The sequence below is a fragment of the Trematosphaeria pertusa genome (assembly GCF_010094035.1).
Source record: "Trematosphaeria pertusa strain CBS 122368 unplaced genomic scaffold BU26scaffold_3, whole genome shotgun sequence".
Classification (NCBI taxonomy): domain Eukaryota; kingdom Fungi; phylum Ascomycota; class Dothideomycetes; order Pleosporales; family Trematosphaeriaceae; genus Trematosphaeria; species Trematosphaeria pertusa.
Genome location: NW_022987214.1, coordinates 510,394 through 527,009, shown reverse-complemented (window position 1 = coordinate 527,009; position 16,616 = coordinate 510,394). Strand labels below are relative to the sequence as shown.

Here is a 16,616-nt window from a genome sequence, read left to right as displayed (position 1 = left end):
TCCCTCAGTATTCTCTATATCTCTCCACGAAGGCGGGTTTTAAGACCAAAACCGCTACTGACATATAAGGTTCAGGATCTGTTTTGCATACTACCGCATGCGCACAGCTGACGTTTAATTCCAGTTGGAAAATTCCAGTACTAGAGCATGTTGAAAACTTGGGTGTCTTCTGGAGAGGCGGAAACAGACAAGCCAGGCAAGAGCCACACTGATGTCCACTATACACTTTAGTCTACCATTGGCAGAATGCGAAGTGTAAAGAGTTCAGCGTTAGGTTGGCAGGAGCGCTTAATCAGGTGGGACTTGTGCAAAGACGATTGGAACTAGGCATGTCTAGAATAAGATGGGATATTTAAATGTTGAATCTAGGCCCTTGTAGACTAGGATGATCTAAGGGACATGGGCACCAAAGAAACAGCGTGGAGAAAAGGAGCGTGAACTCGCAAATGAATGCATGTTTCGTCGACAGCCATTTACCGAGTCATAACAAACGTGGAGCTTGAAGTAGTGACGTTCCGAGTTTGAGCGTATCTCATGTTTCTCTTGATGGCCCCGGACTAGATTCGTCTTTGTCTTTAGGAGAGCTCGGCTTATCATTTGCACCTGTAGATTGAAGTACCGTTGACTTTTCATCCTGAAGGCGACGCCGTTCACGCGGCCTGTGGTGCCTGGGTTTGCGCTGATGCTGCTCCTGGGCCGCCCTTTTGCCCACTGACGGAATACTCCGCTAAGAAATCTGGGTCATTGTCGAACTCCTCTCGAACCTACGCTCCGTCAGCATCGGCCACGCTCAGTTGCGAATGACACTCACGATATCTAATCCACCAACAAGATCGCCATCGACGTACAGCTGTGGGAAAGTCGGCCAGTCCGAATACTCCTTCAACCCCTGCCTCACCTCGTCATCTGCCAGGATGTTGAAGAAGCCATACCGGATGCCCTTCTCCCTCAGTATGCTGACCGTCTGCCTGCTGAAGCCACACTGCGGCGCGCTCGGTGTGCCCTTCATGAACAGCATAACGGGCGCGGCCTTGACCAGCTCTCCTAAACGCTTGTGTAGCTCCTCCTTGTTCGTTGTCGCAGCGTCGCCGGAGCTGTAGTCGGGCGCCGTCACTGGGTCTGACGCCGTGGGCGCGTACGCTGACAGGTTTTTCGTCCCCTTGGCATCGCCCATGCCGTTCTCCTGTGCCAATGCGGGTTTGGTGACGGTTTGCGCGGGCGGTAGACTCGTCTTTGCCTCTCCGCTCCCTACGCCAGCGTACTTCTCTACCGCCGCGCGCACCTTTGCCGCGTCCGAGCCTGAAACCGAGTCCAGCGGTCGGCCATCTTTCTGCAAGACTACAAATGGCACGGCGGTGACATCGTAGTGCTCGGCGACTTCGGGTAGCTCTTCGGCGTCGAGGGCGACGAAGGAGATGGGCGCGTCGGCGGGGTATGTGCTGGCGAGGGTCTGGAGGATGAGGGACATGTGCTTGCATGGCGCGGCCCAGGGCGCGTGGAAGTAGATTACGGCGAGGGTCGACGGCGGGAGGGAGGAGATTTTGGACTGGAAGGCAGACTCTGAGGTGATTTCCTGCACCGTCGCCATGGTTGGGATTGCCTGGAGGTGGCGGAAGAGTGGAAGAGTGGAAGAGTGGAGGAGGGAAGGGTCGGCTTGAGTATGATGTAGCCGGAGAAAGGTGAAGAGCAAAAGCACCGGGCTGCAGCATCAATGATCTGATAGCTGACGTGCTTGGGCCCCGCCACCCGCCGATATGCGGCACGCCAAGCCGCCCCTCCACAGCCGTCGGCCTTTCGTTTTGCCGGACGCCGAATGTCAAAAAAAGTTCCAGCGCCGCCAAGATTTCGAACCGCAGCTCCGACCCGTTCAGCGCAAAGATGCTGCGACAAGTGTGAGTATATTTCCAATCCGGGCACTTTTCGGCGCTACTGTACTGAGGGGATTACAGAAAACCCAAAAATGCCCGCGCAAAACGGGCAATAGACAAGCGGGCGCCGCAGACGCACGAGAACCCCAAGACGACGCTCTTCCTCGCCGGCCAGAAGACGTCCCAGATCCTCAAGCTCGCCACGGCAGACTTGCGCACTATGAAGAAACCCCTTGTCGAGAGCTTTATGAAGAAGAATGACATCCACCCCTTCGAGGACGCTTCATGTACGCACCCCCCACCAAACCCTCCCCTTGTGCCCTAGACATCGTGGGAATGGAAGGGGAAGGCTGATCTTCTTTGCAGCACTAGAGTTCTTCTCCCTCAAAAACGACACCTCCCTTATCGTCCTCTCCCTGCACTCTAAAAAACGCCCGCACTGCCTCACCCTCTGTCGCACCTTCGACCACAAGATGCTCGACATGCTTGAGCTGTATGTAAACCCCTCCACATTCCGCACACTCCAGCAGTTCAAGAACAAGAAGCCCGCCGTTGGCCTCAAGCCTCTCATCTCCTTCCACGGCACCGTGTTCGAGGACCCGAATCAGACAAAGTGGACCCTGGCAAAGAGCTTGTTGCTAGATTTGTTCAGGGGACAAGAGGCGACAGAGGTGGATGTGGAAGGTCTGCAGTATTTGATAAGCATAAGCGCGGCGGAGCCGGAAGAGGGAAAGCCACAACCGGAGCTACATATTCGCTTCTACTTGATCAAGACATTGCGCTCGGGGCAGAGGCTCCCGCGCGTCGAAGTCGAAGAGATGGGCCCCAGGATCGACGCAACCCTCGGCCGCGAACAGTTGCCTGATCCCGACGTACTCAAGGCGGCACTGAAGAAGCCAAAGGGCGCGGAAGCGAAGACCAAGAAGAACATCGACATGGATATCATGGGTGATCAGGTCGGCAAGATACATGTGGGCAAGCAGGATTTCACCAAACTACAGACGCGAAAAATGAAGGGCTTGAAGAGGGGAAGAAGTCCGGCCGAGGACGCAGCAATGGCGGATGTGAATGATGTTAGTGATGATAGTGGCGATGAGGAGGAGGTGCCGTTGTCGAAAAGGTCGAGGGTTTGAAGGAGAAAACAGCCATCTTTTGCATGGGCGGCGTTACAGGCACTTTCGGCGTATAGACGTATACCATTTCTGACAAAGTACATGGAACGCTTGAGGACATTTCCATTGCGTGACTCCAAAACCAAACCGCTCTGCAACATCAGGCCCATCACCTCATTCTGAATAAATTCGCCGACCGGGCCCTGGGTGTGGGCGCCGGCTTGAAGCACCTTAGGTTGCTGTACGACGAGTCGAAACCTGGTTCTCTTCCATGTACTGATTCCGTACCAAAACCCCTCGCGGCACTCTTTCTGCTCGGAGAACTGGGTTTCCTTATCGCTATGCAGAGTCATCTGCGGAGTTTGGTATACTTCCCACGGGAAAGTGATTGATTGGAGAATCTCGCGGGAACTATCACGACGGACGTGAAGGACTAATCTACTCAACTACAAAAGTCAACTCAACTAATCACATCAACCGAAACCTAGCTCTAGCACATAGCGAGCTGAGGAGGTTACCCCACAGCCCCTCCTCTATATCCGCCTCCACCTCCACCTCCTCAAACTCCGACCCCCCTGACGACAAAGAAAGAACCTCATCTACTCCCCTCACCTCCTCAACTACGGACTCCTCTCCCTTCACTTCACGCGCCCTCTCCACATCCCCAACTAACTTAAGCCCCACAATCTTCCCCTGCAGATCGTCCACTAACTTCAACGCTTCAATCTGGCCCACCATCGCGCTCTTCGCCTTCTCAAGGGCTTGGTCCAGGTTTCCCAGAGCGGCTTCCGCTCGTTCGAGCTTGCCACCCAGCGCCCAGTTCTCCTCCTTCAACTCCTCGTTCGTTTGCTTGAGCCCCTTGATCTGTCCTTGGAGATTCGTCGTCTCTGCGGCGTGCGCGTCAGCGGATTGAACGCTCTTCCTTAACGTCAGCGGCGAGCTTCGCAGCTTCTTCCGTGGTGTCCTGCCAGCGCTGCTCTTCCGCCGTGTATCGATTAGGTGCCATCGTGAGAGAACGAGCGTATCAGAGGACCCGGAGGCCTTCAGTGTCCTTTGCGTAGGGTTGAATGCACAGTGTGTATCCGAGCTCCTGGAGGTCTTCCGTGTCCTTTCAAAGTAGGAAGCAAAAGGGAAGGAAAAGCACCCACTTATATACCCATTATCAAGAACCTTAAATCCTGGAACCGTTGAGTCGCCAGCTCAACGGATGCCGTCCAGGAAAGCAGTGCCGGGATATAGCCCGAGACGACTGATATCCTTCCGGAGCGCGGGTGGATGAAAGAGAATCATGACACCTGTCAAACCGCGGTTAGGAACCCCAACCAAGGAGAAACTTGGGGACAGGTCCAAATACCGAATTTGAGCAGGACAAAAAGGGCAACGATTGAACCGGACCAAGGAACAAGAGGGAACCTAGGAACGGATGGAAAGACCAGATTTGAGCGGTAATAATTTTGAACTTTTTACCTGCTACCCGTGTAATCTTACCATTGGAGCAATTCAAAGGGGGGGAACGTGCTCAATACACTACGGGCACCCAGAAGAACCCTCCTATTTTCCACATTCACTTTGAGGCTATCTACGTTGGGAATGTTCAAGTTCGGAGTTCCTTACTCATTCAACTGGACATAGTTGGCCGGGAAAAGACCAGACCGTCCATTGTAATGCCCAAGCCACCAGTCTTCGTCAGGGAATTCCTATTTACGTCAGCAAGGATATCTAGGAGAAAGGGTGCGTGTCGTGAACATACCACGGTTGTAATTGTAGCACCCTCGGGAAAGCTCAACTCGTTGTCCTCCGCCGCATCATAGTCGTAGAGCGCAGTGGCCGTTGGGCCTGCGCCACCTGCAGACTGCGGTGGAGCTGCTGCAGCTGCTGGGGGCTCTTCTTCAGCAGCTGGAGGATGTGTCGGCAACGGTGGCGGAGCTCCGGCACTACCCTCGTCATCATCGTCACCGATTAGTTCGACGTAGTTCGACGGGAAGAGACCTTGCTCGCCCTGCGCATTCGTGCCCATCCACCAGTCTTCGTCCACCATGTCGATGTTGGTGACGTATTCGCCTTCCCGGAGATCGATCTCGTTGTCCTCGGCCTTTTCATAGTCGTACTGCACGAGCGCACGCTGGCCTTCGCCACCTCTACCAGCCGCAGCAGCAGCGCCAATGCCCGCGCCGACGGCGGCGCCAGCACCAAAAGTTGCGGCAGCAACGGCAGCACCAGCTCCACGAGCGGGATCCCTAGCTTCCACTCGCGGCTCCGGAGACATGTCGCGAGCCTGGTGCGCAGCGTGATCGAGAGAGCGGTTGGGCATGGGCGGTGCTGTCTCCTCGGCTGGAGACATTTCCTCAGGTACCCGGCCGCGTCCAACAGGCATAGCAATGCGAACCGGAGATCCAGCCGGCTCTGGAGAAGGACTGCGAGGTACGTTAGGGGGAGAAGGCATGCGCTGGTGCTGAACAGCAGGTACTTCTTCCTCCACCTCAGGCTCCGGGGGACGGTTTGGGAGACCTGGGATGGGAATGCCGCGCGCTCCTGCGTTGGGCTTGCTCGACATGTCCATCAGCGGCGGGCTGGGCTCGGGAACAGGCCGGGTCGTAGGCGCCCCCATTGGGGCAGCGCCCTTGAAACGGTCTTTGAGCGCGCTGACACCGCCTGCAGGAGAGGACGGCTCTTCTTGCTGGGGTTCCCCACCGGTACGCTGTTCGCTGAGATTGCTGCCCACAGACTGGCCGGTGCGCGTAGTCTGGACAGGGGCCCAGGATTTTCCTGTATAGGAGCTCTTCCAGCCTCCCTCACCGCTCTTCTGGGTCTGAACTGTGGGCGACGTGACACCGCCAATGGCGGTGGGTGACTTCCCCCCCTGTGCCGCCTTTTTCTCTGCCCAAAGCTGCGCAGGCGTCTTGCCTCCTTGATCGGCAAAAGTCTTGCTTGCGCTCCCGACTATTGGGGCCGGAGCAGCAGGCTTCACGCCGAACTCGCTGGGTGTAGGAGCTTTGGTGCCGGTAAAGGCGCTCGATCCGCCGAATTTGTTCGCGACCTTGGGCTTGGGAAGGCTCGTAAGGCGTTCGGGTTGATTGAACGCTGCAGATCGCTCGGCCAACGGCTTCGGTCTTTCGTCGTCGTCGTCGCCGCCGCTGCGGCTAGATGTTCCAGTCGCGGCGGGAGAGAGGCCGGATGAACGAGGCGCGCCTTGCGCTTTGGCTCGGATTGCTGCAATGTCCACTTTGCCGACTGGCTCATACGCACCTTTGACGACGATGGGCCTGTCGTCGTGCCTAGAAGCCTTCGCCTGCGCGCGGAGCGCCGCTATGTCCACCTTGCCAATCGGTTGGTAACCGCCCTTGACGACATCCGGCGGGGTGTTCTGCGATTGAGGGGCCTCGAAGCGAGACGACTCGGGTTTCTTCGAGGTCAGTTCGGCCATGTTGACCCTGGTCGGCTTGTATGCAGATTCCACCTTCTCTAGCTGCGTGCGTGTCACAGGCGGAGCATCGGTGCCCCAACCATCGGCGTCAGTATCGGCTTGCGTGGGGCCCTTCGGCCGTCCTAACGGATTGAATCCTGAGCGTACTCCTCCCCCTACCTGGGTCGGGGTAAAGACGGGCTTCTTGGTAGTAACTGGGGGCGGGCCGCCTGCGGAGGGGATATCGGGCCCGCCAGAGTACTTCGCGCCGGATGCGTCGGCGACCTTTTGTATGATTCGATCGGGCGTGAGGTCGGCGTCTGATCGCGCCGTGACCTGGACGTGGTAACCCTAGACCGAGTGAGCACATGGGCTGAAGACGCCCGGGGATAGCTATACGGACATGGAGAAGCTTCGAAACGACACCGAGATGACTCCCAAAATAGCCTTTAGTCCGCTCTGGCACGCCTTCGCCGCACTGCGTCCGGTTAGCACGGTACATGTATCGCGCCGGCCTGCCTGCCACCTACCCAGGCTATTAACACGCATTTCGGGAGGGACGTGTTTGGGTCCTTGACTTTGACAAAACCGAACTGGATGCGGCCGTCGGAGAATTCGTCTGTCAGATCGACCAGCTCGCCCTCTGCAATGTGTCAGCGCAGGTCCAACAGCCGCTGCATCCTGTGTGGCAGACCGAGTGTGCCAGCCCATGGCCCAGCCGCGCAGCTTCCGTCGAGTAAAGAAAGGTGGACCACGGCGATTGAAGCCATTTAGCAGGTGCCTACATACCTCCAGTGCTCTGGACCTTCAAGACGCTCTCCTTCCCACCATCGTGTTGGAATGCGCTGACGAGCGGGGCAGCCACGGTGAAGACGGCCCATTGACCGTAGGTCGGCGAGTTGGCCTGGGGCCCGGATGGCGGCGGAGCATTGACGACGTTCTGGTAGCTCCTAGTAATGTTAGGGCCGTTGCTCGACGTGTTGAGCGTGGCCATGGCGGACGGGTGGGTGGCAGAGGGAGGGCTCGGGGTCTCGGTGGGCGGGCGGGGAAGATGGGGGGGATGGGGGAGCGGCAGGGAGAGAGGACGGGCAGCGGAGGGCTGTCTTCTACAGCTTGCGAGGCCTTCAGCGCCTTTTTGGGGGTTGGAGTCGGTTGGCAGGCGTAGAAACGCAGCTTGGGCACAGCAGCGGCGACGCTCGCAAGCACAGCCTCTGCGGGCGGTGGCTGCCAAGGGCCGGCCGGGGTTGTTCGTCATGCGATCACGTGACCTCCACCCGCCAAGACGCGCTCGCCTCATTTTGAACGGTTGGCTCACAGCGCTCGCCCCGTCGCCGTCCTGGCATCAGATGCTGCCCCATCACCCTGCCCTCATAACCTGCTACTACTGCTCGCACATCGCCCTCTCCACCACCTCTGCACCTTGCACCTCGCCGCCTGCCTCTGCCCATACCCTGCCATTGTCCTGTCGTCGCATTGCCGGCGCATCACCGGCATCGCGTCTTCTCGCCCGAATACACCCCCATCACAGCACCCCCCGGCCCTGTCACATCACCTCAATTCATGCCTCCCGCCTGTCGCGCGCGTTCGGTGGAGCTCCGCCTGTGAGCTTCGCCCGGGGACGAGGGCCGAGGCCATGGACGAGCGCGAGTCCAGCACCGCTTCCTCGGTCGACTTCTACGAGTCCGCCAGGAACGCCGGCACGCCGCCACAAGAGCCGCAAAACGCTTCTTCTGCCCCCAAGCGCAAGGCTGTCCATGATGCGCCCGCTCCGGAGAAGAGACGAAAGCTCGATTCTCCGTCCCCTTCCTCTCAATGCGCGCTGAAGCCATGCGCTGGCCTCCCGCCAGCAGTGTGGCAGCACATTTTCCTTTCTTGTTCTCTCTTTGATCTGGGTCGATTGCTTCAGGTCAATCGATCGTTTCGTTCCTATCTCACAGACGTGCCGAACGTCTCTCTTCCGAACCCAGAGTCTGCCTCTCTGCGTCTCCTAAAGTCCGAGTCTGTGTGGGCTTCGGCCCGCAATGCGCTTCCTGTCAAGCCCCCGAAGCCTCTCCCAGGCTTTTCCGAGTTGCAAATGTGCCGGCTTGTATGGTCTACAAGATGCCAGTTCTGCGCCAGGGAGAGCTCCTTCACCGCGGGAGAGAAGATCTGGCAAAAGGGGCCCGGTGCGACCGGAGTGCGGACCATATGGCCGTTTGGGGTCAAGGCGTGCGGGCCTTGTCTGATGGCGAAATGCCAGACAGTCAGTCAAACGCTGCGACGAGTTGGTAGAGACTAAACACCTGCAGGACGCGAGTCTTCTATTTTCGACCGCCTCCGCTCTTCGGCCCGCGCTACCCTATGCCTTCATCACCAACGACCACAACTACATCCCTGCGTACACGCTTCAGGCCGCAACTACCCCTGCCGGCGTCGACATCGCAAAGTACTACTACAGGGAACACGTCGAGGACATCACGAAAGAGCTCCACCACGCGCTGGGCCTTGGCTCTGCCGCGGCCGAGGAGTGGTCCAAAGGCCTCGATGCCCGTGGCAATGAGCGCATGAAGGCGGCAGAGAAGTGGGAGCGCTGGGAAGTCAAATACCAGTGGTGGTCGGAGCATCACGAACCAAAGCGAGCCGCTTCTGCAGCTCTCTCTCCCGCGCCTACATCCCTGGCGTCGCACAAAGAGCCGTCGAGGTCCCCGACACACCAAACTCCCTCACCCGTCATCCATGCACCAATCCCAGCGAGTAAGTATCCCCTTGTTTCGCTTCCTGCCAGAGGCGGCAGCAGCATACTCCCGCGCTTCAACAACGCCCCTCCCGTCCCCAGCCTAACAGCCGCAGCTGCCACATCACAATACATGCACCCGCGGCCCCCAACGGTACCACAGCAGTACACTCCCCACCCCATCCCCACCGGAAGCGTTCCACCTTCGCAGAGGAATCTTCACGATGCAAACGAGGCCAAAGCAAGTCGCAAAGCCGACATTGAACGGCGTTGCCAACAGATGGATCCACCTATCCCGCCAAACATTTTGCGCCACATGGATTCGTTCAAAGCGGCTATCCAGATCTCGCAGCCAATGACTGACTTCGCCTGGAGTGTGCTGCAACCCCGCCTTCTGGCCCAACTCCCTGCTGCCCAACAGGCCGAAGCGGACCACGTGTCACGCCTGGCATCCCTCTCAAGAACAACCGATCGCCGCCACCCAGATATCAACTCCAAGGAAGCCAAGGAAGTCATGGACCGGGAATGGGAAGAGTCGCAGCGCCCCATTCGCGACAAGCTGAGCGCCATTGCAGACGACTTTATCAACCAGGACTGGGACCATGGCAGGGCCGTCACTTACGACAACAGCCCCAAGTTCGCGGTGGACCTCCTGGTCCATGTCCGCCGCACCTTTTATGTGGGCTTCTCCAAAGAAGAAGGAGCAACCCTCCCACAGCAAGAGGCCGATTCTGAGGAAGGAGTCGAATCCCACGGACCCAAACTCGTCCTGGAGAACATGAAATGGGTATACGATAACAAGGTCAAACCTCTAACAGAACAGTATCGCAAGGAGCTTTTCCTGTGCAACGGCAGCGGATGCGAAGGCAACTTTCGGTTCTATGGCTTCGAAGGCGTTATCCAGCATTTCGGAGCTAAACACACTAATGCATTCAGCGTTGGCAATGTTGTCGTGGCTTGGAGAGAAGCTGAATGGCCCGAGGAGACCCCGTTCCACCCGGATCCTATCTCGGTGAAGCATGCTTATCACCCTACTTCTACCGCAGCTGGCCACGCCGGCTATGGCGCATACTATGGTGGGTATTCAAGGGCGGGAACCTCTACTCCCATTGTCCAGTCTCATCTACCCCAGGCCAGTCCCGGTCCGTACCATTACGGTGGCCATCAAAACGGACCCTTTGCTCCTCCACAGGTGCCCACGGCTGGAATTCCGGGATACGATTACGGCCAGCAGTTTGGCACACCGCTGGATACTTACCCATACCAGTCTATGGCACCACCAGGCTACGGGCACCAGCCGGGTAATAGCTACCTGACATCCCCCGTCATGTCCAATCCCGCCATCGCGCCACCACCCGCTGGTGCGCCTCCGGCCCCGGGGGCAAACGACAACATACCCAAGCCGGAGGAGCCCGATTATCGTACTCCAATGTTTGATAAGCAAGTGAGTACTATCATCGAAATGGCCCAGGACATCTGGAAGCAGACTTCCGGGATCAAGGACCTTCCGAACAGCCTCCGGATATACGTTTTGTTGCAGCGTGTCATTTCAAAGTTTCATGTCGAGTTCAATCATGAACCGAATCTGAATCACTTCATTGATGCTTTTTCCAATCACGAGATACCGCGAGCCCTCAAAAACGCTCCTGGGCTTTGTTGCAAAGCTTGTCAGGACGATTTCTCTCAACACCAGTCTCGGCCAGAAGAGAGAAGAACCTACACGGTTTCCAATCTCTTTGCACATTTCAAGACGCAACATTCTGGGCCTGCGGTTGCCAGTTTTGGACATGGCCAGCCGTCCGGCGCTCTAGACTGGAAAGAAGATATGATTGAACTACCGAGTGATCGCTTCATATCTGGCCTCATCCACGCTCCCGGTATGGACAACGACAAACTTCTCATGATTGCCACTGTTTTCCCAAGGCTGTTTCCTACCCCGCTGCCGAAAATTGGAGTAGTAGACAACAACGGGGCGGCATCTCCGGCCCACTCCGTCTCAAAGGACCCCAAAGACGCGCCTAGGGCTGGCGGAACCCCTGGAGTGCTCCCGGACAAGTCTGGCCCTTCCCCCTTGGATTCTCCATATACGGATTCTCCTAGGCCACCCAAACCGGCCGAAGATGAATATGACCCTCAGAGGCCGGCGCTCGCGGATCAGGCCCATCCGTCTACTAGGCTCGCTGACAGGAGGCACTCCTACCGTGGTAGCCCTCCAAACGACCGAAGGGCTCGCTTCTATGCTGAGCCGCGATACTACGTAGGTCTTTTGGAAAAGCCTTCAGAGCGGACGGTTGAAGCTGACCTTCTCCCTTTCCAGCTACCAAGGGAGCCAATCGATGATGAGTATCATCGACCGCGGGAATTTCTGGATTACGCACCTAGCCCCAGGAGAATCCGTGACCCTGGACCTATGTATGAGGAATACCATGAGCCGCAGCGGTACTATCGAGAGCGCGAATCGTTCTATCACCCTGCTCATAGTGGCGTTGTTTACGCGCAGCCGCGCGAAGGAGTCCATATCCAAGATTACGACCCTTACTCTCGTCAGGTTCGCTATGTTGAAGATGATGGTGGACGGCCCGAGTACCGTTATGTGAGGCAACCTGCGTCGCGGGAGCCCAGCCTCCATAGAGGCCAATCGGCGGCAGATCGTTTTCTAGAGGAATTTGTGCCCAGACAACCGCCCACAATTGAAAAGGATGAACCGGCCATCGCCCCGCCAGCCGATACAAAGCCTGCTCCAGCTGAAACGGATCTCGACGACGGTTCCCGATATACGCCTCCGCCCCCTAACCTGCCAGCTGCGGAGGAAGCGGCAGACCTGTTGCATCCTCCTCTCAGGCCGGCTGCGCGTACGGCACCTTCCACCATCTCTAATGGCTCTAGGTATGAAGAGCACCGACCGGGTAGCCGCCAAGTCCCGACCCCAGATTCCGGACGCGGTCCGAGGAGGCCTGGCCCGCATCGGCGAAGGGATAGGTACCATGACCATTTACCGTCACGGTACTACAGATACATGAGCGTCGCTCGCGATGAACCGTACTCTCGAGGTGCCAGTATGAGCCGTTCTCAAAGCAAGAGGTACGAGAGATATGAGGAGCAGCGACGCCGGATCGATCAGCAGGAAACTCCCCAGCCCAATGCGGATCGCGATTATGAAATGGCTTATTCTAGGGACCATAGCGTCGATCAGGGCCCGCCGGACGAGGCTCCCTACCAGGTACGACAGGCACCAAGGGAGTACGTCTCGGTCCAGGACCGCCTACATGCCTACTCGCCTCCTCGGTACCGCTATGCTCCCTATGCAGAAGACTCTCGTCCTCCGCCAGTCTACGTAGACGAATACGGCCAGCTCCGGCAGTACGAGATTATACGGGTGCCGCGGGATCCTCGCCCAGCTCGCGGACCTTACCTCCCCCATCCCCCTGCCAGCCGGTACATGGAGCATGAACCGGAACACGTGCAATACGTTCCTGTTTCTTATGACCGTCCTCTTCCACAACGATATGAAAGTCGGCCTGACTACCTTTACTATGACGAAGGGGAGAGGGAAATGGAGAGGCCGCCGCCTGCTGCGCGTAGACCGGCCTTTGAACCGGAGAGCTCGTATGAACCACCGCCAGCGGAGATCAAGGTGGAGAGTACCGCACCCGTTCCGGATGCTTAATTAGGTGCTTACCGAGGTGTTTGGAGTGTTGCATGGGATTACACGCCAGGGAATTCGCTATCTACGGAGTCGTGCATACCCAGGTTGTTTTTATTCAATTTTTTTGGCAGCTAGATCTCATGTTTGCGTGTATTTGTACGCTTCAGTCATGACTGCATGGCCTGGCGTGGTTCTTTGAGTTAGGATCTCCATCGAGCGCTGGTTTTGGGAGGAATATTTTGCAAGAGTCATCTGGCATGTTATCGTTGGCACCACTGAGACAATAATCCCTTTTCAGTACCCAAGTAATACAGTTATATTCGTGGGCAAATCAAACAGCAACCGAACATCCGAGATGAACTCTCGGCAGAAAGCCGGTCTCTACCCCTGCTTCTCCCTCATCTCCATCCGCAACCTCTTCCGCTAGAAATACCATCCCAACCAGGCAACTGCTAGAACGCCACTAAACAGATACCACTGCGGATGTCCCTAAAGGGCATTTGCACAAAGTTAGCGCCAGTTCACAACCAACATGGATGGGGCTTACACATCTCTCCGAATTCAGGATCAGTCCAGTCTGCGCCGGGGTACAAGATCGCTGGCAAGCCGGGCAGGTAGTAGACATGTTGAAGTAGCAGGGCGAAGTTTATGTACGTGTGGCGAAGATTATGTCAGTGCGAAGCCGAGGAGCAGGCTGGTGGACATAGTTTGGCCATTGTGGAAGCGGGCGTGCTGGGGCTAGCGGGGATTGAGGACGTGAGTTTCGCTTGGGGGCGTTTGTCATTGTTGGATAGTGTTGGATAGAATTGAAACGGTAGGGGACAGGTTAGAGTTGAGCTGGTGGTTGTACCCTTCTGCCCTCGTACACAGGTCTTGGATCTTGGATTCTATTCGGTAGCCGCTCTGCACTCTCTAAAACGTGGCTGGGGATGTGCTGCCGCACAAAAAGCGGATTAGATTACATCAGTGAAGGACTAGTCTCGAAGAGGTATGGCGTAGGACAAACGGTGCAGGAAAAAGTCGACGTTCGAGTGTTGCCCTTCACGCTGTTTCGGAAGTGTTGGCGTTCTTTTCACTACGATGTGGCTGCTGTGCGAGAGCAGGTATTGTGGGGGCAAACAGGGCAGCGCATTCACCAGCAGGCGTGAAGACGCCAGTTCAGTCACGCCCCAATGAAGACCCACTGACCCTGAGCATCCATGGATTCACCCAACTGTACACAAATAAGAGCTAGGGTAACAAAGGCCGGCATGTTTGTATCTTAAGAGAAGGGATGAACGAACGAGGCAGGACGCCTCAACGTTTGCGTTAGGAAGTGAAGCGGCTCGTAGACTTCTTTTCACTTCACTGCACGACTCCCGCAAACTCCTCACACTTCACCATTGTCGTCATTATCAAAATAGAGGTGGCTGGCAGCCTGGGCGAATAACCCGAGCAGCGTCCCTCGTCTTGCCTAGCTTCGGCTTCTCTCTAGTCATTTTCTACTCCATCTACTCCCACATCGCAGCACCATGGACGCGTACCGCCTCACTCTCCCACCAGACCTCCTAAACGCCTCTGGGACACCTCATGGTCTTCCCAATGGCCAACTAGAAAGCCTCCAGCCCTCTCCGCTCCATGCAAGTCCACATACCACAGGGTCCTCCTTTCTCCTTGACCTCCCGCTCGACATCGTCATCCACCTACTCGCCTCGCACTGTCCACCCCCCCTCCTCGCAATCCTCTCTCGGACCTGTAAAACGCTCAACCAGTACTGCATCCCTATTCTCTACCGGGCCCTCGACCTATCCTACACGCATCTCAAGGCACCAGACTTAGATCCCTGGAGGGCATCGGCAGCCGAAAACAGACAGCTAGCGTGGGCTATGCAGTTCGAAGCTGCAATTCCACAGAGAGCTGCTATGGGGTATTTGCTGCGCAACCCGGCAATTGCGAAGAGCGTAAAGAGCTTCAAGTTTACGCTGGGGTGTTCGGAGGGCGAGGAGGCGGTGTGGGAGTTGTGGGAGGTGATGAAGTTGTTGGAGAACGTGGAGGACGTCACGATTGACCAGCATCCGATGGCGCACTGCTACTATCTGGCTGTTGAAGAGGGACTTGCTGGCTGCGTGTTTCCGAATGCCAGGCATGTCCAGCTGGATGGTTTCGATATGGCGTGCTATCGAGCCGAAGCGCAGGGCTGGAAGACGGAGGAGTGGAATGAGTATGAGTATGATCGGGAGTCGTGTTTTGCGGTTGTGAGGGGCCTTGACGAGCGAGGCGCACTGAAGGGAGGGCCTACAGACTAGGTTATATGAAGGCAGTGATTGGATTATGGGCGTGGAGGTTGTTATAGGATTAGAGGGTAACGCTCGCAGCGTCGAATGATGGTACGTGTCGTGGGTCATCCACGTCAAGATGCGGTACTGTTGAGTGACGAACGCTGCATGTCTACTAGGCTAATCGAGGACTGGATAGACGGCGCAGAGGGGGGTGAGTTGCCAAAGTTTTATTCGGCAGTGATGCTGCCTTCTAAAGGGTATCAAAAGCGAATGGTGCAAATGCTGTGAGTGGCAGACGTCTACGACTCCGATGTCTGGACCGCCTCCGAGACATTCTCCCGTGATGCTTCTGCCGCGGCGTCGATCTTGTTCTGCACGATGCGCTGCAATACTGTCAGTGTCCGTTCGCGAACCTGTCGGCGTGCGAGACATACTAGTAGGTTTCTTAGGAGGACCACGATGGTCACTTTGCCAATCGCAGGCACATAGATAGACGCCTTCTCCTTAACGTCGGGACTGAAGTTTCTGTCGCTGGAGAAATTGATGCAGACGGCGCCATCCCTTAATAGGTTCGCGGGAACCTTGTACTTGTCGCCCGGGACGCCGCTGATGACCACGTCGCTGATGGGTAGGCAGTTCTCTAGCGTCCAGCCAGGCTTCTCGTGGACTTCGTGCCTCCTCTTGCGCAGACCCTCGCCTCTTGTGAACTGCTGGACGTCGTTGATGTCCACGCTGTATACGCATGCTCCGTCGTTGGCTAGCAGGGCAGCGAGCGGCCGCCCCACGACCTCGCTCCGGTTTATCACCGTCACTGTGCGGCCGTGCAGCCTGTTCCCGTACGGCAGAATGGTGTTGTATATGCGCAAGTATTCGAGAATCTTGATGACGGCGAGCGGCGTGCAGGGCAAGATGCTCTTCTTCGTGTTCGCATGGTCGAGGAAGCGAATGTTCTGGTACATGTTGAAGATGTAGCGGTGGGAGAGGCCTTCCACGTCTTTGTCGATGGACACAATCTGCTGCAGGTACTGGTCCTGGCGGTTGCCGAAGATGGGGTAATAGACGATTATCCCGTCGACGGCGGCGTCGTTGTTCGCGTCGAGGAGCGCGTCTTCGAGTTCTTCTCGGTCGATTTCGCGCAGCTCGAAGGCGAAGCCACTGCGGCGCTGTCAGCCCAATGCGCCTCTACCAAGACGAAGTCTACGAGGCCAGCGGAACGCAATCGGACGGAGATGCTCACTTTTCATTTGCCGTCTTGCCCGTCCATTCCGCGTAGACTCTCGCCGCGGGATCCGTCGACGACAGGAAGCCGACCAGGAGCGGCTTTCGGCCAATCTTGGCCAGGCCGTCCTGGACTTCTTCAAGCAGGCTCTTCGCGATGTTGGTCGCGAGGACGACCTTGCAGTGCGGCTTCTCGTCGGCCATGGGCGGGATGGATGGCGGAAAGCGGAGGCACAAGGAGCGCGAGAAGACAAGGGAAGCGGCGAAAGAGGAATTGAAAGCGTGGCGCCTATGCGATATGCCTCATATCGGCGTCTGAGGCACTCTGCTGCCAATATATGCCTTGCCCCGGTGTGTTTCTGTGCCCCTCCCCTTCGTCATACCCTCGCGTGCCCTGC

At 57.0% G+C, this 16,616-nt stretch overlaps 6 protein-coding genes across 6 annotated transcripts; 3 read left to right on the top strand and 3 right to left on the bottom strand.

Annotated features, from left to right (window-relative positions):
• Positions 1 to 315: 315 nt before the first annotated feature.
• On the bottom strand, positions 316 to 1,588 carry BU26DRAFT_547559 (glutaredoxin; the record flags this gene model as incomplete). Its single annotated transcript, XM_033831890.1, has 2 exons — positions 316 to 764; positions 812 to 1,588. 2 exons carry the CDS (start codon positions 1,586 to 1,588, stop codon positions 651 to 653), a joined length of 891 nt encoding a protein of 296 aa, XP_033687939.1. The 3' UTR covers positions 316 to 650.
• A 286-nt stretch (positions 1,589 to 1,874) lies between these two features.
• On the top strand, positions 1,875 to 3,092 carry BU26DRAFT_547558 (ribosome biogenesis protein-like protein RPF2). Its single transcript, XM_033831889.1, has 3 exons — positions 1,875 to 1,892; positions 1,950 to 2,155; positions 2,235 to 3,092. Exons 1-3 carry the CDS (start codon positions 1,879 to 1,881, stop codon positions 2,999 to 3,001), a joined length of 987 nt encoding a protein of 328 aa, XP_033687938.1. The 5' UTR covers positions 1,875 to 1,878; the 3' UTR covers positions 3,002 to 3,092.
• A 1,498-nt stretch (positions 3,093 to 4,590) lies between these two features.
• BU26DRAFT_419569 (uncharacterized protein) lies at positions 4,591 to 7,377 on the bottom strand (the record flags this gene model as incomplete). The annotated part of the gene is made up of 5 exons (XM_033823308.1): positions 4,591 to 4,677; positions 4,731 to 6,734; positions 6,787 to 6,861; positions 6,914 to 7,026; positions 7,173 to 7,377. The coding sequence occupies 5 exons, from the start codon at positions 7,375 to 7,377 to the stop codon at positions 4,591 to 4,593; spliced, it is 2,484 nt and encodes an 827-aa protein (XP_033687937.1).
• A 639-nt stretch (positions 7,378 to 8,016) lies between these two features.
• On the top strand, positions 8,017 to 12,763 carry BU26DRAFT_418602 (uncharacterized protein; the record flags this gene model as incomplete). The annotated part of the gene is made up of 3 exons (XM_033823259.1): positions 8,017 to 8,625; positions 8,672 to 11,353; positions 11,414 to 12,763. The coding sequence occupies 3 exons, from the start codon at positions 8,017 to 8,019 to the stop codon at positions 12,761 to 12,763; spliced, it is 4,641 nt and encodes a 1,546-aa protein (XP_033687936.1).
• Positions 12,764 to 14,071: 1,308 nt separating this feature from the next.
• On the top strand, positions 14,072 to 15,163 carry BU26DRAFT_211845 (uncharacterized protein). Its single transcript, XM_033820657.1, has one exon. The coding sequence runs from the start codon at positions 14,254 to 14,256 to the stop codon at positions 15,025 to 15,027; it is 774 nt and encodes a 257-aa protein (XP_033687935.1). The 5' UTR covers positions 14,072 to 14,253; the 3' UTR covers positions 15,028 to 15,163.
• A 136-nt stretch (positions 15,164 to 15,299) lies between these two features.
• Positions 15,300 to 16,422, bottom strand: BU26DRAFT_501209 (NAD(P)-binding protein; the record flags this gene model as incomplete). Its single annotated transcript, XM_033826554.1, has 3 exons — positions 15,300 to 15,383; positions 15,435 to 16,155; positions 16,238 to 16,422. 3 exons carry the CDS (start codon positions 16,420 to 16,422, stop codon positions 15,300 to 15,302), a joined length of 990 nt encoding a protein of 329 aa, XP_033687934.1.
• Positions 16,423 to 16,616: the final 194 nt, after the last annotated feature.

Coding starts and splice junctions, on each gene's coding strand:
- BU26DRAFT_547558 (XM_033831889.1), top strand. Junction 2,156..2,234: donor CCCCTTCGAGGACGCTTCAT/GTACGCACCCCC, acceptor TCTTCTTTGCAG/CACTAGAGTTCTTCTCCCTC.
- BU26DRAFT_211845 (XM_033820657.1), top strand. CDS start 14,254: ATGGACGCGTACCGCCTCACTCTCCCACCAGACCTCCTAAACGCCTCT.